At 38.6% G+C, this 24,034-nt stretch overlaps 5 protein-coding genes and 1 non-coding gene across 6 annotated transcripts; 1 reads left to right on the forward strand and 5 right to left on the reverse strand.

Moving 5' to 3' along the window:
• Positions 1-520: 520 nt before the first annotated feature.
• On the reverse strand, positions 521-5,728 carry mphosph10 (M-phase phosphoprotein 10 (U3 small nucleolar ribonucleoprotein)). Its single transcript, XM_061276186.1, has 11 exons — positions 5,587-5,728; positions 4,474-5,125; positions 4,227-4,381; positions 3,965-4,130; positions 3,390-3,531; positions 2,764-2,831; positions 2,532-2,669; positions 2,328-2,438; positions 1,337-1,444; positions 1,011-1,241; positions 521-784 (listed from the first exon to the last, which is right to left on the reverse strand). Exons 1-11 carry the CDS (start codon positions 5,670-5,672, stop codon positions 638-640), a joined length of 2,004 nt encoding a protein of 667 aa, XP_061132170.1. The 5' UTR covers positions 5,673-5,728; the 3' UTR covers positions 521-637.
• On the forward strand, positions 5,674-7,509 carry mcee (methylmalonyl CoA epimerase). The gene is made up of 3 exons (XM_061276188.1): positions 5,674-5,793; positions 6,462-6,802; positions 7,162-7,509. The coding sequence occupies exons 1-3, from the start codon at positions 5,766-5,768 to the stop codon at positions 7,312-7,314; spliced, it is 522 nt and encodes a 173-aa protein (XP_061132172.1). The 5' UTR covers positions 5,674-5,765; the 3' UTR covers positions 7,315-7,509.
• Positions 7,510-8,780: 1,271 nt separating this feature from the next.
• Positions 8,781-11,090, reverse strand: LOC133152532 (ferritin, heavy subunit). Its single transcript, XM_061276187.1, has 5 exons — positions 10,820-11,090; positions 10,237-10,342; positions 9,635-9,781; positions 9,291-9,416; positions 8,781-9,197 (listed from the first exon to the last, which is right to left on the reverse strand). The coding sequence occupies exons 2-5, from the start codon at positions 10,336-10,338 to the stop codon at positions 9,039-9,041; spliced, it is 534 nt and encodes a 177-aa protein (XP_061132171.1). The 5' UTR covers positions 10,339-10,342; positions 10,820-11,090; the 3' UTR covers positions 8,781-9,038.
• A 1,699-nt stretch (positions 11,091-12,789) lies between these two features.
• Positions 12,790-12,861, reverse strand: trnaw-cca (transfer RNA tryptophan (anticodon CCA)). The gene has a single exon. It is a non-coding gene; the product is annotated as a tRNA-Trp (tRNA).
• Positions 12,862-14,711: 1,850 nt separating this feature from the next.
• LOC133153233 (large ribosomal subunit protein P2-like) lies at positions 14,712-16,252 on the reverse strand. The gene is made up of 5 exons (XM_061277389.1): positions 16,111-16,252; positions 15,509-15,632; positions 15,364-15,412; positions 15,024-15,119; positions 14,712-14,834 (listed from the first exon to the last, which is right to left on the reverse strand). Exons 2-5 carry the CDS (start codon positions 15,629-15,631, stop codon positions 14,752-14,754), a joined length of 351 nt encoding a protein of 116 aa, XP_061133373.1. The 5' UTR covers position 15,632; positions 16,111-16,252; the 3' UTR covers positions 14,712-14,751.
• Positions 16,253-16,470: 218 nt separating this feature from the next.
• lin7c (lin-7 homolog C (C. elegans)) lies at positions 16,471-22,805 on the reverse strand. Its single transcript, XM_061276594.1, has 5 exons — positions 22,584-22,805; positions 20,984-21,102; positions 20,335-20,406; positions 19,854-20,063; positions 16,471-18,919 (listed from the first exon to the last, which is right to left on the reverse strand). The coding sequence occupies exons 1-5, from the start codon at positions 22,618-22,620 to the stop codon at positions 18,752-18,754; spliced, it is 606 nt and encodes a 201-aa protein (XP_061132578.1). The 5' UTR covers positions 22,621-22,805; the 3' UTR covers positions 16,471-18,751.
• Positions 22,806-24,034: the final 1,229 nt, after the last annotated feature.

The raw sequence follows: 24,034 nt of genomic DNA on the forward strand, positions 1-24,034 counted from the left end.
TGCAAATAAAGTAAATTTAAAGTTGTTAGGCTGTGAGCTAATATTCCCTTGCTTTTTAATGCTTTTCTAAGCTTTTCAGTACTTGCATTGAGGTAATTTTTTGGAGGCATGGTATTGAAGTCAAAATTTTGGTATCATGACACTATTGCCATTTGCGGTTTCCTTACCAGACACTGAACCCTACAGGTGAGGTTGTGTAATAATAAATTTGCTCGAGTTGATTGGTGGTAAATTATCTCCTCATTCTTGTAGCACCCCGCAAACCTGTCGCAACTATACAGTACTAAAATATAGGTTTTAAAAATCTCTAAATTTACACCATTTAAAAAAATAATTACATTAACTAGCACAAACACAGATGCAAACTGCTGCCTGGTGTGCTCTCTGGTCTTTGACGGTTTTCTGGTACAGGCAGGTACTTGGTGATTCTTGGATTAGAAAGTAAAGCAATTCATCTTCCTCCATAGTTACCCGGGGAAGACACTGAGTAGTTAACACTTGGCAAAGAAAAACAAAGCACTTCAGTATTGTTTCATTTTAATAAAAACACATCTTCAAGATTTCAAAAATTGAAGTTAATAATAAAATTGGACTCTGTACAATATATTTATCTGCCACAACATTAGTGAGGCAGTCACTACAACTTGAGTTTGCTGGCAGAAACCTCTTTCTGTTTCTTTTTTGTAGGCTGCCCCTTGGCACTTTTGATTTGACTTTTCACTTGATCCTGCAGCTGAGAGAAGAAGGCTTGAGAGGAGCGCAGAGCTTTATCCCGTCCCTCATCCTAACACAAGAGTCAAAATATTAGTCATGCTTGTCATGTATATTTTCACATTTATATTGTCATAACTACCACACCTGCATACCTGTACATCATGCACACAATTTATCTGAATTACACAGTACCTACCTTGTAAAATGTGCTGGCAATTTTTCAATTGTCATATTTTGTAGCAGATTTGTGCCACTTCTCAATTGAATTTGAGACAAACATTCAAAATGCCACTCACTTTGAGAATAGTAGCTTTGCCTCCTTTAGTGAGTTTCTTCAGGTCTTCTTTTGCTTGCTCCTTGGATGGCTTTTTGTTCTCGCTGGCTTTACTGGCTTCTTTGAGCTTCTGTTTCTTTTCTTTCTCCTTGATTTTGAAATGTTTCACCTTCTTCTTAAGTCGCCTCTCACGCTTCTTGTCTGTTGATGTCTTCTCTGTGGCACCCAGGATATCACCAGCTTTGTTTTTCTCCTTTGGTTGGAAGAATGAATTTTACACATTTTGTACAAGCCACATAATGTTTGCAGAAAAAATAAATAAATACATAAATAAATAATAATCCAAACCTTGATTTCCTCTGGTGCAAGCAGTGTAGCATCACTGGCAGTGACTGGAGCCACTTCTTCTATTGTGATAGACGGCAGGTTGGAAACCACCTTCACCTCAGGCACAGACTGAAGGAGCAAAGGAAACGTGAGCAAGTGGTCAAGTAGCAAGGTTTTAGGGCCTGCCTCATACTAAACAATGTTTCTTACCCAATACATTAAACTTGACTATTTGGCTGCACGAAAAACATGTAGTAATTCTTTTAGTAGATAATAAAAAAAGTCATCTTTCTGTGTGTACATGTTAAATTTGGCAATCAATATAGTCAACGACTGTAGAGCATGTTTTTCCAATATTGTGCAGACCTAATGTGACCTCCGCAAACACGGTAGCTGTTTTTCGAATACACGTTGTCGGTAGATGTGCGGCGCTCGGTCACTTGGTATGAGGTGAAAAGTTAGCAACAGTACCGTATTTTCCGGCCTATAAGGCGCACCGGACTATAAGGCGCACCTTCAATGAATGGCCCATTTTAAAACTTTATCCTTATATAAGGCGCACCGGACTATAAGGCGCACCATTAATTTTATCCATTTTATCTTTTTTATTTCAACTTCAGACAGAACAAATTACTTTATAATCATAAAATAATGATCCATAGTCTTTTTGAGTCATGATTCATAGTCTTCAGCGGGCCCCTTATGATTGATTTCATGACACAATGCTTTGGGCCAGTTTAAATTTAGGAATTTGGTCCATATATAAGGCGCACTGGACTATAAGGCGCACTGTTGGTTTTTGAGAACATTTTAGGTTTTTAGGTGCGCCTTATAGGGCGGAAAATACGGTAATTTTCTACTGTAATTTTTCCTATAATGCCTCTTCGTGTCATTGTTTGTTTCAAATGGTATCTATAACTGTGAATATTTGTATTCTTTGTTCAGTCCTCCTATCTCATGTGTTAACATTGCTGAATATGCCGGAAACACAATAGCCATGCCTTCAACTTACAGGTTTGGGTGTGAAGTGGAAATTGGAGAGCGCATCCAGCTTTAAGAAGAGTGTGTCCATCAGTTTTTGGATCTCTACATGGGCTGGATTCTCCTCTTCCTCTTTCTGTGCCTGAAATCATTATGAAGATGTCAAAAAGTTGAGAGAGAAAAAAATGAAATTAAATGAATTTGCAAAAGGGTCAACATGAGATAAAGGCCGAACCTGTGTTTGCTTGAGGTATTCCTGCTCATAAATTTCTGCTAGACTCTGTTTGCTCTTCTCGTGGTCTAACGTGAGTCTCTTCTTGTACTCAAACACGTCCTCTTTGGGCTTCTCTTTTCGGACCACGTCATCAAACGCCTAGGGAAATAAAGGTCAAAAAGTACTTCATTACATAAGCAGGCAAAGAGCAGAACTTAAAATGATAAAGCATTTTAAAACAACTTATTGAGACCTGGTCTTTAATTCTCTGTCTAATGATGTCTTCCAAATGCACTGTGGTTTCCTCGGTGATAGCAGGAGCTGACAGGGAACAGAGCAAATCTCATTGCCAAATTCAAATTGTTCATTATTTATTCAAATTACTTATCAATGCAGAGTGGTCTTGTTTCGGACAATTTTCTACTTTTTGTAATGGGATCCGTTACAAAAATCAACAGTACTCTATCACTGCAGTTGCTGCCCCAATAGGTGGCTGCCAAAAAAGTGGTATTATATAATGTACAGGAAGAAAAGAAAGTAGTCATACAATACTGCCATTGGCCTCCTTCCTTCTTTATAGTACGCTACAGGTGACATTAGTGCACCAAAAGTATTGGGCAACTGCCAAAAGAAAGATTTGGGGGAATAAAATCCCAATTGTATAGCTCACAATCAAATAAACATGTGCATTGAGCAGGGGGAAAAAAATAAAAATCAGAATTGACAGCCAAATGGCAGAAAATGATCCAGTCATTAGCACAGTTTTTTTCCCCCGGTTTCGGCCAAGAATTTTCATTTTGGTGCATCCCTACCTACTCGTAGTATAGAACTGTTATCACCATTACACCCAGCGCATCCATGTCACAGAGTGTCACCTACCCTTCCGAGATCCCTGCTCAAAGTCCAAATCTTCCTCAAGCATGCTGTTCTCCGGGCGTGATTGGGCTGTCACCTCTCCAGACAACTGCCATGACTTTGAAGCAAGAGACGCTTTCTCCAGGTCCTTGATCTTCTGCGACATCTACACACAGCAAGCGAAGAAATTATACTGACTGAATCAAGCTAAAGGCAGTGATGTGAGGAATGTTGTTGCCATGGTAACCACGATGCTCTGGGAAGTAATCTAATTTCACTTAATTGGCCTGAAAATAATTATTTATTTACTACAAACAATGTATCATTGTTCATCTATCCATGCTGGTACAGGTACAGGCACAACTATTAAATGCTCTTTTATTACATAGGTATAATTAACATTTGTGTCCCCACCATTACTACTACTGTATTTGTACAACAAATTAACGTAGTTTTAATACTACACTAATGTTGAGCATTTGTTTTAATGATTGTATAATGCAGAATGTTGTCATGTGAGCGCATCTTCAAATGCTTCATTATGCGCTAAACCCATCACAAGGGCTTTTGCAGCACAAAAATCTATGTACTACTATTACCTTTTCTTGGATTTTCTCATGTGATGATTGGGATTGAGATTTTTGGGAGTTTGGGTTTCTTCCACCCAAAATATCTTCAAGGTCTTCCCCTTCACTGTCTTCATCTCCAGAAAGGTTAAAAGTCACCTTTTTATGAGAAGCTTTTGCCCGGCTTATGTCTCCGTTCCTTGTAAAAGGCAGATAACAGATATATTGTGACAAACTGTTTTGACCCTTGAAATTTTAAACATCCAAAAGAAAAATATATAATGATCAGTTTTACTCATTGTTAAAGTCCTCGCCAGAATCATCATCATCATCTACTTCTTCATCTTTGTCCTCATGCATGCTGTCATCCTCACTATCCAACAGCTCGTCTGCATCAGCCCCTTCGGAAGCAGTAAAGTAGTCCTTGTACTTAAGGTCTCTGGAGCTCGTCTGTTAATATAAAAAAAATTGTAATTGAAATTTAAAAAAAAACATTTCACAAGTCCCTAAAAATCCTAATGTAAAGAAGCGACAATACATACAGTGTTTTTCTTTGGCTTTCTGCTGGAGAGCAATTCAAGGTCAAAATCGTCATCCTCATCTGAGGGCAGATTCTGAAAGTAATCCACATTGTTTTCGTCAACGTTCTCCTTTCCTTCTCGCTTGTCCATGTCATCAAGAAATGACTCCATCTCTGACAAGCGGAAGAATTTATCATCGACTTCTGAGAAAAGGCCATTCATTTGGGAATGTTTCTCTGTGGGCTTCCTCTTTTGTTTCTCCCGCTTCTCCAGGGCATCCACGTCAAAATCTAAATCAGAGTCCTCATCTGTGTCATCTTCTGCGTCATGGTCCCCCATTTTCTTCAACCCACGTAGCTTCTCGTCAGCTTCTTCCTCCATATTTTCATCGAGCTCGCCTTCCTCATCCCCAGTTTCTTCATCCATCTCCTCATCCTCTTCCAGTACCGCTAACATCTCATCAGACAAAGCCTCATCAATTGCCTTTTTAAAGTGTTTTAATACAGCAGAGTTCTGCAGCTCTAGCTCCTGCCAGATTTGTTCTTCATCAAAGTTTTCCACCACCAGCTGAACAAGCGGGCTGCCGTTATATTCTGCTGGCTCCTCGGATTTGTGGAGGTCATAAAGAGTTTTGGTGAGAGATGTAAAGTCCGCTGCCACATTGTCTTGAAGGCTGCAACAATAAAAAAAGAGAGCCATTACATGTTATTAAAATCCACTCAACCATTTTTGCACTGCACCACAGCACATCACGGAATAATGTAGATTTGGCCTTACCCACCATTAAATTGCCCATCACTGTGACATTTATATCTTATGAAAATATTAATACATGTAAATACAACAGAATGTAGTTCAAGTCTACCGTTTTTAATTTGAAGACATGTCACCTGATTGGCTATACTGTGCTACGACAAAACCCCATCTGAGATCGGTATCAGCAGCTAACACCATCTTTTCTAGCTACAGATAATTACTCGATCATATTCTGTTCTTGAATCAACACACGCAAGTCACCGTAAAGATACTCGCATCGTTAGCTTAAGCTAACACTTAGCAAGATCGAAAGACCCTCCAATTCAAATTTGAGACAAGTTAAAGCAAACCACAACAGTTTGTAAAATTAGCACTTGCCTCAGAAAATTATGTGGATGCTGTGTGTTGACGTCAAGTTTATTCAAACATTCCTCCAACGTGATACATTCGTCTGTTTCAGCCATCGTTGCTCACACGTGAAAATGTATGCGTCGCATATAAATAGGCTCTGCGAGAAACGTTTGTTATTTTTTTAGTTCCGTCACCGGGGTTCCAAAATGGCGGCCGCTTTACTGAAGGTTGCAGGTTGGTTTTGACAAGTTTGAATATATTTAGGCAATTGGCTTTTCAATGTTTTTTTAATGATACGCTACACATGAAAGGCGAAGCATTATGCAACAAACTGGTTTGAACAAAATGCAACCAATTCGTGAGCTTTCTTAAACACGTTGACGTAAAGTGGTGTTTTTTGTTGTTGTTATGTATGTGGTTGTCGGTACTTTTCGGGCACACGTTGTCATTTCTAGTCAACATTTTCAGCAGGTAACCATTAATAGTAATTTATTTGCTGAGAATATAACAATTGAGCGGCTGTCAAGAGTTGCTGTCAAGTTATCCTAAAGTTAAGTACGTGTTATTAAAATTATTATTTTCTATTTTTTGTATAATTAATTTTACGATAATTGGCTCGGTCATTTTGATATTAATATTTCTATTGGAGCAACAAGCCCATGCCGTATGACTATTACTGTGTCAAAATACATTTTTATTTTTATACCAATACATCTTTATTCATACAGCATGAACAGTCTGTCTGTGGATATCGATTGACTCCATCTACGCTTTATATCTTTATGCAACTGTATGTTCTTTCAACTGAGAAATGTGACCTATGCATAATAAATCATACTATAACTCCAATTGACAAACAAATAATGTATTCACCCAAGCTTCTTGTCCTGTTGGTCTTTAAGTTTCCAGTCTTTCAAGCTATTGCCATCTCACACTTCGAAGAGCACATTCGACCTCAGCATCCCTTCATCAGGGTAGCCTTGGATCACTGTGGAATCTTGGAAAGCTGAATCATATTGCCATTGCTGTCCCAGACATGGACAAGGCCACAGCTTTGTATCGAGATGTCCTGGGGGCCACAGTGAGTGAAAAGGTGCCTCTACCAGAGCATGGTGTCTACACAGTGTTTGTAGAGCTTGGCAACACTAAGCTGGAGCTTCTCCATCCGCTTGGTGAGAAGAGCCCAATTTCTGGATTTTTGCAGAAGAACAAAGCTGGAGGAATGCACCACATTTGTATTGAGGTGAGCATTATCATGTGTATTTTGTTGTCCTTTCTTATAGACCTAAAGCATCACAACTGGATACTCTGACATGCTTATGAGGGTGCATGTAGAACCTGTCAAGAAAAGCTTTATATTGTTTGCATACATTGTTAATACTGGTACAAATTTTTTTTGCTTTTGCATTGTCAAAAAAATGTCCGTTTATACCTTTTTATTAAAATACATTGTTAATGTACTGCAGAGCGTTACACCCCATATCAGTTTCAATTACAAGATGATTCTAAAATGTGTACTTTTACTTTAAAGATATTAAATTATCATAAATCAAGTAGAGATAATTTTTACACGAGGGCAATGGAATATATAATCTGTTTCAGGTTGATGACATCAACGCTGCAATCAAAGACCTGAAAGTGAAGAACATCAGAACTCTTTCACCAGAGCCGCGAATAGGAGCTCATGGGAAACCAGTGATGTTTCTTCATCCCAAAGACTGTGACGGTGTATTAGTGGAGCTGGAGGAAGCATAACAAAGATCACGAGCCCTGTTTGTTGAGCCTTATATATATTCTAGAGCAGTGGTTCATAACCTAGGTTCGATCGGTGAGTCGGTCTCAAGAGTTCGGCAGAACCTCCACCAGGTCCGAACACAAGCTAGCATTGAACATAAAATTTCAGTAGAGGTATGTTTGAACACGTTTCACAAAAATCATGTGTTGAATTAACTCAGTGCTTCTCAATTATTTTCTGTTACGCCCCCCCCTAGCAAGAAGAAAACTATTCGCGCCCCCCCTCCCCACCGTGACTATCCTAACCTGTCTTGTAAGTCGTAAAATGTTGCACTGTCGCAAACGTGACAGAAGTAACAATGAGAGCGCCACTGCCCCCTGCTGTAGTAAACGCGCAATTACACTTTATTCTAGTACTGCCAAAAAAAAAGCCTGTTCCCCAGGGTCACACGCGCCCCCCCAGGAATAGCACCGCGCCCCCCAAGGGGGGCGCGCCCCACTATTTGAGAAGCACTGAATTAACTACTTAGTGAGTGTGCATGCAAGGAGATTGCCTTTTATAGGATATTCCGAATTGGGCTATAAATTTACACAATGAACTTGTCCAAGTTAGTGGCTTTTGCATCCTTTCAATTGTTTATGGAATTAAGCGTCTCTGGCATTTATATTCTGTGCATGTAAACAAATACAGTTGTAGTGACAGATGAACAAATGGTAAAAAAAAATTAAACCTTGCACAAAATGGATTAAATACTCATTGAATGACTGAACGTTATGGATCGCTGGATGAAATAGTCCTGCGACTGTGTGCTGCCTTTATGTTGAATCCCTTGAAAAGTGCGAAAAGTGCCAGATTTTAAATTTCAGTCATAAAATGTTATCACTCACGCTGGTTGAAATCACCCAAACGCATCTGGACAAGAACAGAAATATTACAGACTCAGATACAATTTATGGCATCAGTGGAACTACCAAAGGACCCATGCGGCTCAGACATCAGCAGCACAATGATTACATGACAAAAAATGTTTTGATGAAATAAATGTTACTGTTCTAGGATTAAATAACCCAAAATTTAAAATACCATACACCTGGATAATTATTTCTACTGCCAGGTAATGGAAAAGGGATAAAGTCGCACATTTCTTTCATCAAATTCCTTTATTTTCCCAAGTAGTAGAACTGATGATGCAACCAAGTATAAATCATTATGGGACAATTAGGCAACCTTTGTTATTCCCAGTTAACTCTTTTAAGAGTGACAGTGATGGGAGCCTACCTTTATTCTTTTCTTTAATACTTGCTAAATGGATTATTCACTAAAAAAAAGCACAATTTGGCCTAAGTATAAAATGCTTTCATTCTAAAATGGAATCACTTTATTTGATTCTGGTATAGACTTTGGTGCACTTGTACATTTGGTGTGGAGCTTTGTTCAGTGCAGGTTTTTTTTTCTTTTGCAGGCAACAAACTACACAGGTAACAAATCATCTTTCAGGGTTTATTTGGTCTGATCGACACCTCGCAGTGTCAAACATTTCTTAGGAATACCATAATGAGGAGGCCGGGTGGTGCCAGGTACAGCAAGCCATGTCACAAAACTAATTCAGAGAGCACAAGTTCATTTAAGCAAGGTTAACATGAGGATAAGTCACTAAATTACTAACATACTGGCCAAAAGCATAAAGATGGATTCAACATCTTCAAACACAAAGCAAGATGTAAACAAAGCAATGTGGAGGGATTTAGCTGCTTTCCTTGCCCAAAGTATGTTTGTCAAATAAGTACTCTGCCATCCCGTTCTGTGGGGCACCCATGCGGCGTAGGTTGGTTACCCAGTCTCCCAGCTCTTTGATGGACTTCACCTGCTCGTCAAGGTAGTGGGTCTCGATGAAATCACACAGCTGAAATATTCAATTGTCATGGTTAAATTTAGATGAAAAATAGTCCGAATAAAAAAAATAAAAAAAATCTCCTGTGTTCTGCTTAAAACTCACATGTGGGTCATTGTGATCGGCACACAGTTTGTGCAAGTCCAGAAGTGACTGATTGACGCTTTTTTCAAGCTGCAGGGCACACTCAAGAGCTTCGAGACCACTGCCCCACTCATCCCGTTCAGGCTTCTGCAACATAAAGCGGCACAAATTGAATATTCACCGGCCTGACGCAGACAGCAACTACATTTTCAGTCACGTAAGGTAATCATGTTTGCAGTTAAACATCACACTTGTTTGCAAGACTACAAAAGATTAGCAGCACTCAACACCCACACCCTCAGTATCTTCATTCACCCTGTGCTGCCCTCCCAACCTGGCCCTTGTGATAAGAACTTAGTCCTTACCCTGACATCTTGAAGGAAGATCCTACCACCCCGCTGGTTCTGAAGTTTCATGAGCTTCTCTGCATGCTCGCGCTCCTCGTGGGACTGGTTAAGGAAGAACTTGGCAAAATTGTGTAAAGCCTGGTCATCCCGGTCAAAGTAGTAACCCTATGAACAGGACAATAGAGCGTTCAGGTCAGAGCTACTCATTAACTCCAAACTAATCAGTTTTAACAAGTCTGAAATAAACATGTTCTTTGTCAACAAAGAGAAATAAAACAGTGTACATAAGATTCTCAAGCCAGTTTTATTTTTGCTGATTTATTTCATCATGTTCACGGTGACTCTTTGTAGTCTTGCATTTATGAAACATTGCATGTGGATTACTGGCTGTGTTTTGAGGACAAGGGACAAATCCTCCGCTAACCTTATCTGAAACGCACTTTCACCTATGTTTAATTACAGACTCACCGTAGAACAAGGCCTCACTTTGCGCATTTGATTTGCTGACACAAGTTAAATATAACCTTAAGTCTCTGGAACTGCTTTATTTAATTATAGAATACCTTCACTCAAACCAACTTTTCTTCTCTGTTCATCTCCCAAGAGGACACGTGACTCACCATGGACAGGTAGACGTAGGAGGCATACAGCTCGAGGTTGATCTGCCTGTTGATTGCAGCCTCACAATCCTGGTGGAAGTTCTGTCTCACCTGGGAACTCATTGTTCTGGAATATGACACAAATGAGTCTTTCATTAACACATGCTACTCAAATTGGAGCTGTAATCTAGGAACCTAGGACTGTATAAAAGATTAGAATAAACTGCTCGGAGTTTTTCAAAAATAGTGCTTTGTTGTGCAAGTACACCTAATTAATTGGCAAAATGTATATTCTAAAACTTTATAGAACGTTTCTTTATTATACAACCGCGCAAAATTTAATTACAGGCACACGTGCAAAACAATTTCAAATTCTTATTGTCCATTAACATCACTTCCTTTATTAGAGATAAAAATAAAGCTTTCTATGCTTTGCATTTCAAAGAAATGAAAGAAAAACGTCGACGATCGACGGAAGCGGTTGGAATAAACACGCTAGCAACAAGGCCGACACTGCGCCAAGGCCTCAGTGACGACATATAAACAACCTCATTGCAGATGGGGTGAATCGAAAAAGACATACAATTACAAATAGTGTTCTTACCTTAATCGTGAGCGGTCTTTGTTTGCGAAAATGTCGAAATGCTTCAAATAATGCGCGACGTTAGCAAAACAAAGAGTTTAGCCTGCGAGAGAAAGCAATTTTTCGAAAACAAAGTCAACCAGGGGTTTCTTTTTTTTAAAAAAAGAATAAATTCCAGTTCTTTTGGTTTTAGCGATGAAATAAAGACAGATGAAAGGTTGCCGTTCAAGCACTGTTGAAGCAGGTAACCTTTACTGTCCGCTATCGAGACGTGACTGAGCTTTTAAGCTTGAGCGTCACTTGTTAAGGGCGTAAAGGATGACGTCACTGACCTTCCTCTCAAAGGGTGGAACCGAGGCGCCGCTGAGCTGAGACGTTGTTGCAACGGTTACATTATGTAACCGGTCAATCAAAAAAATCGGAGAATATTCTAGTTAGTTTACGTTTGTGCTTGCTCGTTTCGCACAAGACAATGAACAAACAGACAGATGGACGGACGGATATTTATGGATACCGAAAGTATAGTTTATAACAAAATTCTACATTTTGTCATTAAAATACCCATCAAATATTCAAACAATTATACATATATATATATATTTTTCTTTTGTCATACCTACATCTTTTGACTAATTCAAACAGTTTCAAAAATCTCATTCGATTGCCAAATGTTGCCCAAGGGACCACCATTATAACCAAGAAGCAACTCGAGGACCACTGCTTCGGCGAAATATTATTTTATTTAGCACCGATTATTTAAGAACCTATACAGGCTATTTATGTGCGTCTGTATGTCTATTTTAGGAATCCCAGATACGTTTGACACAATTTGGGTGGGTAAATAATCCAACAAATTAGCTGGAAAATAAATCTAATCTAAATCGATTTGAGGCTTCAACCTAAATTGAAGTGCATCATTCTATAACCGAGCCACGCTTGTTGTAACTTTGCTCGGGGAGGGGCGAACCTATTCAACACTTGGTGAAAACCCAGGAAAGAAAAATAAATCAATGCTACCATTAATGGCACTGCATGCCAGGCTCTACTGGGAGCAAAATATAAAATAGCTGCTTTGGGAGGCGAGAACCTGTTCAAATTTGCAACACCTGGTGAAAACACCCCCGAAGAAGAGAAATAGTCAGTTGGTGTCTCGGGTTCATCGTTTTAAAATGAGAGTAGGGGTACTTATTTTCACAAGTTGATTTAGTCTAATAGGACCTGTTAGAATTAGTACCCCTCTGTAACTTTGCTTGGGGAGGGGGCGGGGGGGGCATTTTCAAAGGAAGACACAGAAAAAGTCACTTGCTGTGTTTTTCCAGTGATGTCAATGTGCAATTTGGCATGGGGAAACAGTGCTTTTGACTCACCGCCAGGAAATGACTACTTGTCATTCATACTTATTAGGAAATATATTACGTTTCTGAATGTATGTTGTCTTGATAGCAAGGATGGATGAACAATCAGAAGAAAATGAGCCAAACCTTTATTGATATTGAATTGTGTCATATTACTCACTTTAACTGGGTTTTGAATCCGTCTTTGTTTATTTGCATTGTGCATAAGTTCAGAATTAGGTTGAGATCAGAGACTGTTGAAATTTGAGATTTGTTTATTTCGTCAAGAACATAATCAACATTAAGTACAATTTCATTTTACATTATGTTAGACATGACTTGTCGAAAAGGGAGGCGGGTTAAGCAATTCTGCTTATGTAGTCCCGTCCCCATTTTAATCAAAGATTTGTCTTGGACCTTCCGTAACTACTGACTCGGAATCTGAAAGAAAGAAAAAGCATTTGTCAAAAAACTGGAAATGAGAGCAAAACAAAGACACGAGAGCGAAAGCATGGAAGCGGAATCATGTGACTGAAGACAATTAGTTTTTAAATTTCTCTCAAAACCTTCTGTTTTTTTGCATTTTAAAAAGTATTTCTCGATTGTTGTTTGGTACAATTGCGATACTGAAGATAGGGAGCTTTCACAAAAAGATTTTGACCCTGACGTGATTTGAACACGCAACCTTCTGATCTGGAGTCAGACGCGCTACCGTTGCGCCACAGAGTCCCTTAGTCTAAAGCGGTCTACTACGAAGGCTTAGTGTGTAACGTTGCCAATTTATGCGCTGTAATTCTGTTTTTGTATAGCGCTTACGATGCATATATAAATATATACACATGCATATATATTAGAAATAAATACGAAAACACAATTAAATATTTATATATATATATATATTTATTTATCTATTTAAAAATAAATAAAAAGGGTTAGTTTGTCAATGTTTTATGTGATTTCTTATGTTTTTGTAAAGCGCTTACGATGCATATATAAATATATACACGTACATATATATTAAAAATAAATACAAAAATACAATTAAACATCAATTTACATATGTATATTAATATATATATATTATTAAAAATAAATACGAAAATACAATTAAATATCAATTTATATATATATATTCATATTATATATATATATATATATTCATCTATTTTAAAAAAAATTAATTAAATTAAATACATAAATTGTATTTACACTTTCAATTATTTTTTCAATTCGTATTTATTTATATGTTCACTTTCACTATTTTGGCAGTTTTTGTCCTCCATACTTACTGTGCCTATTTGAATGCTTACTGTCATGCGGTTTTGAAGGGCTTTGGATACGTCAATGGTTCACTTGAAGAGAGCAGCACTTGTGGTCAGAACGTGAACCAGCACCCGAAAATATGAGCCTGATACAATCTATCGCGATTAAACAACTGTAAATATAAATAATATGAATAACCCTTATTAACATTTTCCCAACTAATTTTTTTCACATTGAAAAATGTATTGAACAGTCAAGAATGTTTTACTATTACCTTCTGGTCAGATGTGTTGGTGGACGATGGAGTCAAATGTTGTCATCCAAGCGCGTTTTGCATGATGCGAGAGGCAGTGTACTTAAATAATTCCAAAATATTAATAAATAATGCTTTCTTTGCTCGACAGACACAAAACTGCACCTACTTTCCAGTTAGTGTATGACAATAAATAGCATTATCACTTTTGAAGAAAAGGGTAACCAAAATCTTAAAATGTTGGGGTTAACAATCATACATCATGAACATTATTCATACATTACCTCGGACACATTTTCTTTGAACATTTACCGAAACATATTTTCAAACTATTTTCTAAATCGAGGTCACTTTTTCTCAGTCAGATTGTTCAAGTTGGAGCCTATCCCAGTAGATTTTGAGTAGAGTACACTCTGGTGCAATCACCAGCCAATGAGGGCACAAATTGACTAGTGAACGCAACATGCCCACAGTGGGGCTTTAGCTGAGATTCAAATCCAGGACCTCTTGATTGTACATGACCGGACTGCTCATTTATTTCTATTTGGGTAACAAAATAAAATCCCAGAAATACAAACACAAATAGTTGGAAGGATTTTAACCATTAAATTCTTCTCCCAAACTATTATCAATAAGATTCTTAACTACACTGTTGGAGTTCCATCCATCCATTTTCTGAACCGTTTAGTCCCCACGGGGGTCGCGGGAGTGCTGGATCCTATCCCAGCAGTCATCGGGCAGTAGGCGGGGGACACCCTGAACCGGTTGCCAGCCAATCGCAGGGCACACAGAGACAAACAACCATTTGCACTCGCACTTAGAGACAATTTGGAGTCTTCAATCGGCCTACCAAGCATGTTTTTGGGATGTGGGAGGAAACCGGAGTGCCCGGAGAAAACCCACGCGGGCCCGGGGAGAACATGCAAACTCCACACAGGGAGGGCCGGCCGGAGGTGTAATGGAACCCGCACCCTCCAAACTGTGAGGCGGGCGTGCTACCCAGTGCACCACCGAGCCGCCACTCTTGGACTTTTTTTATGCAATTTACACTAAAAAACAAGAGTTTATTTTTTAAAATCATCTTTAAACATTTATTAGAGCGCTTAGTCAAAAAGACCAAATCCCATGTCGTCATCAGATTCTTCAGACTCTTCCTTCTTCTTCTCCTCCTTCTTCTCTTCCTTAGCTAGAACCCCCCCAAAGAAACAGGTATGTATTAATGAATTTCGAATGAATAAGTTACAATACTAAAAATGTAATTAAATTATGGTGTGATTATGCGGGCCACCCAAAAATAACTTATCAGATAGCAAATATGCCAAGCAGAAGCTCTGCGTGCCAAGAGCCAAGTACGGTGGAAATCTTTGACATTCACCTGCGGCAGGGGCAGCGGCTCCTCCTGAACTAGCAGCCGCAGAGGTGGCAACTGCTACAGCACCGCCCGCTGGCATGCTGGCAAGTTTGCCCATACCTGAGGAGACAATACATGAATTGCATCATCTGTTCAGACTGAGAAAGTAGATACATGTAGCAGAGGGCGGTGTGGAAAGCCATATGAAACGATCCAGGCAAAAAAATAGCACATTAGATTCAATATTTGCTTGTCCTTTGCTCTGTGTCAACTTTAAAAGCATTTAAAGGCTTTGCAAAGATCAAAACTATTCATTTTTAAAATAATTGTTGTTGGTTTTACTTTATTGCAGCTTTTCACTTACCAGCAGCAATCACATCATCCACTTTCTTGCCTTTGAGCTCAGAGAGGACCTGTCCAAAGAAAATGACATTTGTGTGATGCACTCATGCAAAAAATAAAAGTAACGTCTATATTAAGCAGGTTAGGTTCAACACAACAACAAGTACCTTTTCCAAACGGGTGTCGTCAGCCTCAATGCCGACACTTTCCAGGATCTTCTTGATGTGACTAGCATCTGGGTTATCATTGCCACCGAGGGCGGATAACAGGTAGGCAGCAACGTAACGCATTCTGTATCAAGTTATAAACATCAGTCACTATAACATGCATGTAAGGACTCTTGTTTTAGGTTATAAACACAGGAACGAGCTTTAAAATCGTTATTGGCTGTCAAGCAGTTTCCAGAGTTTAAAAGTTAATAGCTATCCAATTACCTAATCTCCACAAAGCAGCACAGCCTCAGAAAAAAAAAGATATTTGACTACATCAAATAACTACATGTTTATTTTCCACAGGTATAACAGGGAGCAGTTATTATTAATCACTCTAGTAACGAACTATACTATTTAATAATTGGCGATGCCCATTTCTAGCAGCTAGCGACCATGTGGCGGTTCTCTTCGGTACGGTTCACTAACAAGTTTTAAACCTTCATTTCACTGAAACACCTTCGAATCACCCAGGCGTTTGGTAATAGTATAATTACTCGGTCACGTGGTTCATTTGATCACTTTAAGTAGTAATAAAACGCTTTTAAAAGGCCACTCACTTCAGCAAAAAAGGCGAACGCGTGTTCACTGGGAAGGTGGCACAAACGGAAAGGAAATTACGTCACACAACCAACACGGACGCGCACTCACTTCTTCTTCGTTTTGTGTTTGGCTGCAGGTCAAGCGCCACCTGCTGCACTTTCCAAGGATGTATACATAACTGGTGATTAAATAGTTTGAGGGGGAAAAAGTCAGAATCCTGTCACGCCCCCTTTTGTTCTTCACTGGCCCTTCCGTAATGGAGACACGAAGAAAATTTAGAATAAAATGTTGAACTTCGAATTTAAAAGATTCATTGTCACTGGAAACAAAACTGTTCAGCGTACCGACATTGTGTTGGAAACTGAGAACACACAAGATTAAATCTGTCATATTTATTTAACTTTCACTTCTAGTGCTACAATTAAAACTATATACTTTACATTGCACATAAACACAACATAGTAAATAAGAAAAAGAGCACAGACATAACACAATCTACAGGTAAACAACTTTAACAAGCACAACTAAAATACTTTAAAACATTATCAAAAGCTTCACATATGCAAGTATGCTCTTGGAATTAGAGAGTGCACAAAGACCAGTTGAGATCTGAAAAGGGGAGAATTGACGTAGGCCAGTTTGTCTGCAGAGTACGAACATCCAATTTGCTGCCCAAATACAGCCCTGCTACACACACACACACACACACACACGCAGCACAGACAGGCTCACATTGCCCCTCATTTGTTTTTTAGCAAAACACTTACAAAAATTGAAAAATATCAAAAGAAAGCTATTATAAAAAATACTCTATTCACCATCCCAACAGGAAGATTGCTTAAAATGGCTAAAGTTGAGTTGATTCACAATATTTTGCAATCACGTCAAATGACAGTGACATTCAGTGTGTTGAAATATGTGTGCAGAAAATCTAACATGCTGCTGTGGAATAAAACCATACAAGCTAAAACTATTATAGTATTCAACCAACTAAAATATGTACATGGAATGCTGTGCCAGCGAAACAAAACAAGGAGAGCGGGAGAGGGAGAAAAAAAAAAATCAATGGTAGCGGTGAAGCCCCTGAAATTCTCGAAAACGTTTTTTTTCAACTCCAATATAATCAATGCGTGTCATTGTGCAAGTTGAATGAATGCTTCATTTTCAATTTTGTACAGCCTTGGACACATTCTAGATTGACATTCTACATTAAAACAAATGGTTTCGCAGCAACTGAGGACAATAATCCCCCATTTTAAAAAAGAAAAACATTTTTTGCATAGATTGACTTGTACATTTTGACAGTCTTTTGAGTCAGACTTCCGTACATAAAATTTTTTTTATACCAGTTTTCCAAATAAACGTTATTTGCACTACATGCGAGAAAGAAGTAACATCATTCATCTTCTTACAATCATTGAACACCTTCACCGGAAAAACAAGGCAGTGCTTTGAGATAATTAGCTCGTGTTTGGTATTTCACTAGTAAATAAGAAAACAACTGTTGCCTGAAAGGGTGCTGCACTAAGTCATTGTGGTAGCACTGAGACTTTTTGAACACAATCAATAGTTACCAACATTACAGGTCACGAAAATTTTTTTTAGCTGAGAATGATCTAAAACTACAGATGTTGCATTCGTACACATGATAGTGTATTACAGACATGGTTTATTCATTGCATGGCTAAAATGCTAAAGAGCAATATCAAGTTATGGTATGGCGTGTAACAAAATAAGTGTCAGTATATATACTAGTATTCTACAGATGTTGCAGTGGCTGGATACAGTGTGTCATCATGCATCAGCATATTTGTTGCATGGTTGAAGCCATTTTGCATTCGCTTGAAAATAGAAACCATAAGCCCAGATGAATAAGGAGACATTTTCATCCTCACTTTTGATGACTGTTGTAGCATGGCACACCAAACGTCAAGACACATAATCAATGCCGTAAAACCGTGTCTTAGTCTTTCCTTGTAAATATCTGCTTCGGACTATAATGAACAATCAGTGAAAAAAAGAGGGAAAACACACACTTAGTGAACTCCTGCTCACTTGGTGAGTTGCCAACTTTCCTTGTTGAAGGAGTTTTGTAGTAGCATTGAAATTGCCTTTTCCAAAGGTAATGCACAAGTTGTGAGTGAGCTATGCTAAGATGAAGTAAAAGTTTCCAAAATGGGCATGTTGGTCCGATCCACATCCATTTATGAGGCCTTTAAGCATTTCCAGCGATTTGCACCGCTAGCAGCTCTCATACTGGACACCTAAGCAGGTGGGAGCAAAATCTTTCTGAAAAGTTATTTAGACCAAGTCAGACATTTTGAATGGCTGAGGGTCTATCCATGCGGGTTTCCTATTATGTGACCGTTGTCATGCAAAATATAAGCCTGAACCTGTTGCCCTGGTTACCGAGATGGCTGACGAGTGGCAATGTGTGCTGATGTCTTGGCTGTGTTGTCCAGGACAGTAACTGTGAGTAAATGCTGCTGAAAAGGGCAGAATCTAAATACAATATATATACTTTGCTGTGCATCGACTTGAACTATATGTGTGTAGGTTTGAATGTTTTGGATTTGGAATATATGAAAAAGACCAGAACAGATGGCCTGAAGGCTGGAGGAGGAGAGCCGTAAGAACTGGCGTCGACATGAAACAATCCTACTGGGGATAGTTGGTTTGCTGCCGACGCTTCGCCGACCTCATTTTCTCAAAACGTGACTCCATCTCTTCGAGGACTTTGGGGGTGTACCTCACTACCAGCTTCACTGTGCCCTGAGCTGCTTTGAGTAGTTCCACTGCTTTCTCGTGGTGCTCACCTTCCACGCTCTAAAAAAAAACAATCAATGTCAATGTCTTCTCACATTTGCACAGGAGATTCAAAATCGAGTTTCTGTAGAACATTCACCAGCTAGTCTTGTGGTTGGCCATCAGAAATTTATAGGAAAAGCCAAATGGTGGCAAGTACAAAAAAGTAAAACCATGCACACTTTGAAATGGAATATTTAGAGGCTTAACACACGCCACCAATATGGATTTTTAAGGTATTCTAAGCCGCATTGAAGCACTGAACAACAAAATAAAGAGCATTGAGAGATGTGGTTTATAAATGCCTTGATTTTGCAAAGTTAATGATGCTGTTGTGATTCGCTCGCTTTGTGCAGGGAGCGTGGATTCAGTTCCCATTCACTTGAGAGTGGAATATAAATAGTGATGGGAAAATGAAGGTTTGAAATTTGCTTTATGAACCAGTTGCATTTTTTTACTCCTCTAGATAGCACTGTTGCTTTAAATAAGGCGTTCAAGAATTTGCAAGTCATTGTACTTTCAGCAAGTGCCAAGTGATGAGTCAAAAAATACAACAACTGGCTCATGAAGCAATTTTGGAGCTTCATTTTTCCCATCACTGAATACAAACATAAATGTCTGTTTGTGTCTACACGTGTCCTGTTATTGACTGGCAAAACCAAAGTCGTATCGCTGCATGGACCAAAGACATGGGGCCAATGTTAAAATGACAGTGAGAAGCATTGGAAAATGCAAAGTAGGCGGAACTGCCGTCTCTTTAGCGGCATCTTTTTATGTGTGCAGAGAAAAGAATAAGCTAAAAAGGGGATTTCTCTTCAACAGACGAGGCAGCCTTTTAGGAAATCGGAATAAGACGCGCGAGTCAAATTTGAAACCATAATCAGAGTCCAACAGTAATATTCCAACAAATGTGACAAGATAATTGACTTTTTGACTGTAAATGAAGCAGACTTACCACCCCGTTGACAGAGAGAAGCTGATCACCTCTCTTCAGTCCACCGTGACGGTCGGCGATGCCTCCTGGGATGATGCGTGAGATGTAAATTGGAGAGTTCTGCTCCTTTCCGCCCATTATGTTGAACCCCAGGCCTTCCTCTGTTTTGGGAAGTTCCACCACACGTGGATGTGAGTGTCCCTCACTTGCTGCAAAAGCTGCCACGGTTGCCTGTACAATTAGAGTTTCTGTGTTAAGACTTGAAATATATATATATACGTATTGTTCTATATTTTTATTAAAAAAAAAAAAAAAAAACGATCGTAGAGCACTATATCGTGATATATCGTGAATGAATCGCAGCAGGCTTTAAGATATCTGCAAATATCGTATCGTAGTTCTTTGTATCGATATGATATCGTATCGTGACAAAACCCGCGATTTACACACGCACACACACACATGTATATATATAAAAAATATAGGGACTGCATGATTGTACCTTTGCCGTAGCATTTGCTCTGACTTCAGGACTACTGTTGATGTCCACTGTCTCATATACGTGCTCATAAACCTGGAGGAACAAATTAGCCAAAGATCAAAACTTGCAGTGTCAACCACAAATAATGCAACCTCCCATGAAAAATGGTACAAGTGGATGTTCAAACCAAAGGAAAAATATGCCACAAATTTAAAACCAAACTTCCAATCATGATACCTGATGTCACCCAAGACAAATCCTGTGAAAGGCACCTTCAGGTAGGGATTTTACTTGAATGACCATTTACAATCTACAAATTTAAGACTAGTGATGGGGAAACAAAGCAGCTTCAGATTTGCTTCATGAACTAGTTCGATTTTATTTATTTTTTACTCCTCCTGATGGCACTGTTGATAATAAATGATTAAATAAATACGTTTATAAAATAGCAAGTCAATGTGGTTTCAGCCCAATGTTGTACAGTAAGTGCCATCTTAAGGAGTCCCCAAAAAAATACTACAAGTGGTTCATGAAGAAAATTTGAAGATTCGTTTTCCTATCACTACATAAAATTGCTTGTATAATTGATAAAGTTTTAATGTTTGGCAATAGTTGGAGCCTGAATTTTTTTTACTTGAGATGGGAAGATTTCTCCACTAAAATTACTTACTTCTCTGACAGCATTGCAGAATTCACTCTGTAAGACCCTCTGTAGGGCTTGCAGCTTCTGAGGAGGAACCTCCCCTGTCCTCTGAAGCTTGTCAAGCAGTTCAATGGCACGGTTAATATCTGCCAACAAAGAACATGTAACACAACCAAAACAATTGCTGATGAAGGCATTAAACATTTCGAGAAACCTAGTGAAATCTCAGAGTACAGAAGTGCATTCACTTGGGGGAAAAAGAAGAGAGGGAAACCAATAAATAAATAAAAAAACACAATTAATTTTACTTCTGTATTCATGTTTGTTTTTGCTTTTCAGATGTTATATTTTCCTGGGGTCTTTCATCTTTAATGCTCGCTATACTAATAGTAGTTACCAGGAGGCTGCATTCTCAGTTTAACTAATGTTCGGCCGAAAGATCAAGACACGGCCATGTAGCTTTTTCTGCAAGAATGTGGAAGGTCTAACCCCCACCTCCAGGATTCCTATTCCTACTCTTGGGCACCCACCTACAAGGGGGCGGCTCTGCCTACCTTGTGTATTAATGTGTGACCTTGCAGTCTTCACTGACATTAAGACTGTCGTAGAGAAGGGAAGGCTAGTGAAAGCAAAAGAAGGGTCATAGCAAGATAGCGGCATACCCCAAGCTACCTAGCTAATCACGTGTGCCAAAGAGGATTATTCTAACACAGATTGATTTTATTTTATTTCCCTGATAATTTTAGTTTTCTGTTAATCATAACTCCCACTACTTTCATAAGTGATTTGATTCCTATTTTCAAAATAATTTTAATTTTGGGAAGAATAAGAAAATAGAAAAACAGAAAAATACTCAGTGAAATTGAAAAAGTACTTTAGGGGGAAAAAAGGCTCTCCAATCTCAGGAAAAACTAAATCCAGAAAGATTTTCTGACAAAAACTATTTCCTGAAACAGAAACAAATACTTTGATGAACAGGAACAAATACGAAAAATTAAGAAAACACACATTTCTTGAAAATGTACCCACTCCCCCCTCCTCCTCGCTACGCACAGACAGACAAACAAACAAACTTCAAGACATGACATGACATACATTTATAATCATGTGGCAAAACTGAATGAACTGATATATAAAGGCTATCTTTACAATGATAACGTGTGAAACAGTTTCTACGATTGCACTACAGGAGAAACAGCTAGCAGCGGCTAACGTCGGCTTTTCATGGCTAGCAGGGCACAAGTGCTGACCTTTAGCCCGTGTCGGAATCCATCCTGAATATTCTTTTTCTTTTAGTTTATTACCGCTGAAGTATACAGAGATTAAAAATCATGTCATTAAAAATAAACGTTACCGACAGTTCCCTGACGTTAGCTAATTAGCTACAAGCACCGCTAATATTTGTATGACGTCCAGCAGCATTCTTCTCGGCTTCGAAATCAGATACAAATGAAATGCTACTAGCAAACGACCACTACGAAGTACATAAACTATCATGGTACCATAATTGCCACCGATGCTTGCTTTTAGCAATAGCAGGTGTTCTTTGCTAACGATAAATTCTATGTCAAATGTGTCCATCGACACAAACATTTCAAAGCGACACTAGCTAGCCAATTAACTGTACCTCTCTCCAAACGTACAGGCTCCCCTAGCGACGCCATTTTCCTACTGGGATGCAGTTTGATGTCACGCAGATATTACGTTGAACGACAGCTATGGGACACTAAAATTGATAATCCTGGCTGACACTACGGGCTCTCAACAGAGACGATAAACCAGATTAGCTAAATTAGCAGGCTAGGCTAGCGGCCAGTGTCATGGTGCGTTCAGGTAACGCTGGAAAACAGAGGCTCGCTACGAAATTTAATTTGAATTTACGTTTCAAAAAGAATACAGTTGGTTAAGTGACAGCAACTGTGATTGTTTTTTCAGTATATTTGGATTAACCTGTGAACGGGTTTAATACCATCCTCCTGAATGTTCATTACCTCTTCAACCTAAAAATAATAAAACAATACTTAGTAGTCTCTTATTATGATCATTCGAATCTGGAGTTTGAGACCCCTCCTTAATTTTATTTCTAAAAATTATATGTAAACCACTGTAACATGCAGAGTGTAAACATTAACACTGTGTTCAAATTCTTTAAATGAACTAACTTAAATAATGATTTGATAAAAGTTGGCTGCAAATAAAAGAAACAAATGTACCTATGTCTTTAGTGTTATCAATGCCACTCAATTTTTGCATGGCGTTACGTATTGCCTCTGATTGATTAAAGTCAGATAAAAGAATAAAATCCCATACAAAAGTTAGACAGAAAATCTTACCAGTTTACTTACAAATTCTCTTGTCTGGTTAGCAGTATTAAAGTTAGCAAGTACCAACCAATGTTCGCAAACCTACCTGCAGTATGTAAATTGTAGAGGTCCAACGAAAAAGTAAATCTTGAACCCCTTTTCAGCAGTCAGAGCCAACTGCACTTATATTATATATATTTTGCACCCCATACCTGAAATACTAAATGGACAAAAGTTGTTTTCATAATTTTAATAATCATATTTTTCTTACTTCCCGTACTATATTGATGTACTTTATTTCAAGGTATTTCTTTCATTTTATTTTTCTTACGTGTTCTTCCTGAGTGCTGGGGCGACTCCTTAGTGCCCTCTATTGGCCAGCCGCAACTATAATGCCATGAATTGATCTGTTATGGCAGTTTGATTGATTGAATTAGTTGGTTAGTTAGTCTTTTAGATGGGGAAGACCCCCCTACAAGTTACCTAGGGATTTCGTTGTTTTAAACATTGAGCAGAAATGCCTGTTATTAGATGGCTTTAGCTGACAAATTTGTACTGTCCCTCAGGAATGTGTACCATTAAAGTTTTGCATTGTGTAGTGATCACATTAGCTTAAGCATACATATAATTATATGTTGCCATGATTCACTTCCATTAGCTACAAAACTGCTGCAATATAATTTCAGCATTTCCTTACTATGACTGTATGAATCCTTTCTTACATTTAGTGTATGAAAGGAAAGCACAGTAAATTCTCACCATATTTCATGTGCTG

Source organism: Syngnathus typhle, linkage group LG4, assembly GCF_033458585.1.
Source record: "Syngnathus typhle isolate RoL2023-S1 ecotype Sweden linkage group LG4, RoL_Styp_1.0, whole genome shotgun sequence".
Taxonomy (NCBI): domain Eukaryota; kingdom Metazoa; phylum Chordata; class Actinopteri; order Syngnathiformes; family Syngnathidae; genus Syngnathus; species Syngnathus typhle.

Bases quoted from the DNA above. Each gene is read 5' to 3' on its own strand.
- mphosph10 (XM_061276186.1), bottom strand. From the start codon at position 5,672: ATGGCTGAAACAGACGAATGTATCACGTTGGAGGAATGTTTGAATAAA. The intron at 5,126-5,586 runs GCAAGTGCTAAT...TTATTGTTGCAG, and splicing joins CATCCACATAATTTTCTGAG to CCTTCAAGACAATGTGGCAG. The intron at 1,242-1,336 runs GTTTGGATTATT...TTCCAACCAAAG, and splicing joins TTGCACCAGAGGAAATCAAG to GAGAAAAACAAAGCTGGTGA.
- lin7c (XM_061276594.1), bottom strand. From the start codon at position 22,620: ATGGCGTCGCTAGGGGAGCCTGTACGTTTGGAGAGAG. The intron at 20,407-20,983 runs GTAAGTAATTTT...TTGTTCCTCCAG, and splicing joins TCTGCAATGCTGTCAGAGAA to GTTTATGAGCACGTATATGA. The intron at 20,064-20,334 runs GTACAATCATGC...CTAATTGTACAG, and splicing joins GAGCAAATGCTACGGCAAAG to GCAACCGTGGCAGCTTTTGC.
- LOC133152532 (XM_061276187.1), bottom strand. From the start codon at position 10,338: ATGAGTTCCCAGGTGAGACAGAACTTCCACCAGGATTGTGAGGCTGCA. The intron at 9,782-10,236 runs GTGAGTCACGTG...TCCTGTTCATAG, and splicing joins CCTACGTCTACCTGTCCATG to GGTTACTACTTTGACCGGGA. The intron at 9,198-9,290 runs GTGAGTTTTAAG...TGAATATTTCAG, and splicing joins CCGATCACAATGACCCACAT to CTGTGTGATTTCATCGAGAC.
- LOC133153233 (XM_061277389.1), bottom strand. From the start codon at position 15,631: ATGCGTTACGTTGCTGCCTACCTGTTATCCGCCCTCGGTGGCAATGAT. The intron at 15,413-15,508 runs GTACTTGTTGTT...TTCTTTGGACAG, and splicing joins ACGACACCCGTTTGGAAAAG to GTCCTCTCTGAGCTCAAAGG. The intron at 15,120-15,363 runs GTAAGTGAAAAG...TTGTCTCCTCAG, and splicing joins GGATGATGTGATTGCTGCTG to GTATGGGCAAACTTGCCAGC.
- mcee (XM_061276188.1), top strand. From the start codon at position 5,766: ATGGCGGCCGCTTTACTGAAGGTTGCAG. The intron at 5,794-6,461 runs GTTGGTTTTGAC...TTGGTCTTTAAG, and splicing joins CGCTTTACTGAAGGTTGCAG to TTTCCAGTCTTTCAAGCTAT. The intron at 6,803-7,161 runs GTGAGCATTATC...AATCTGTTTCAG, and splicing joins TGCACCACATTTGTATTGAG to GTTGATGACATCAACGCTGC.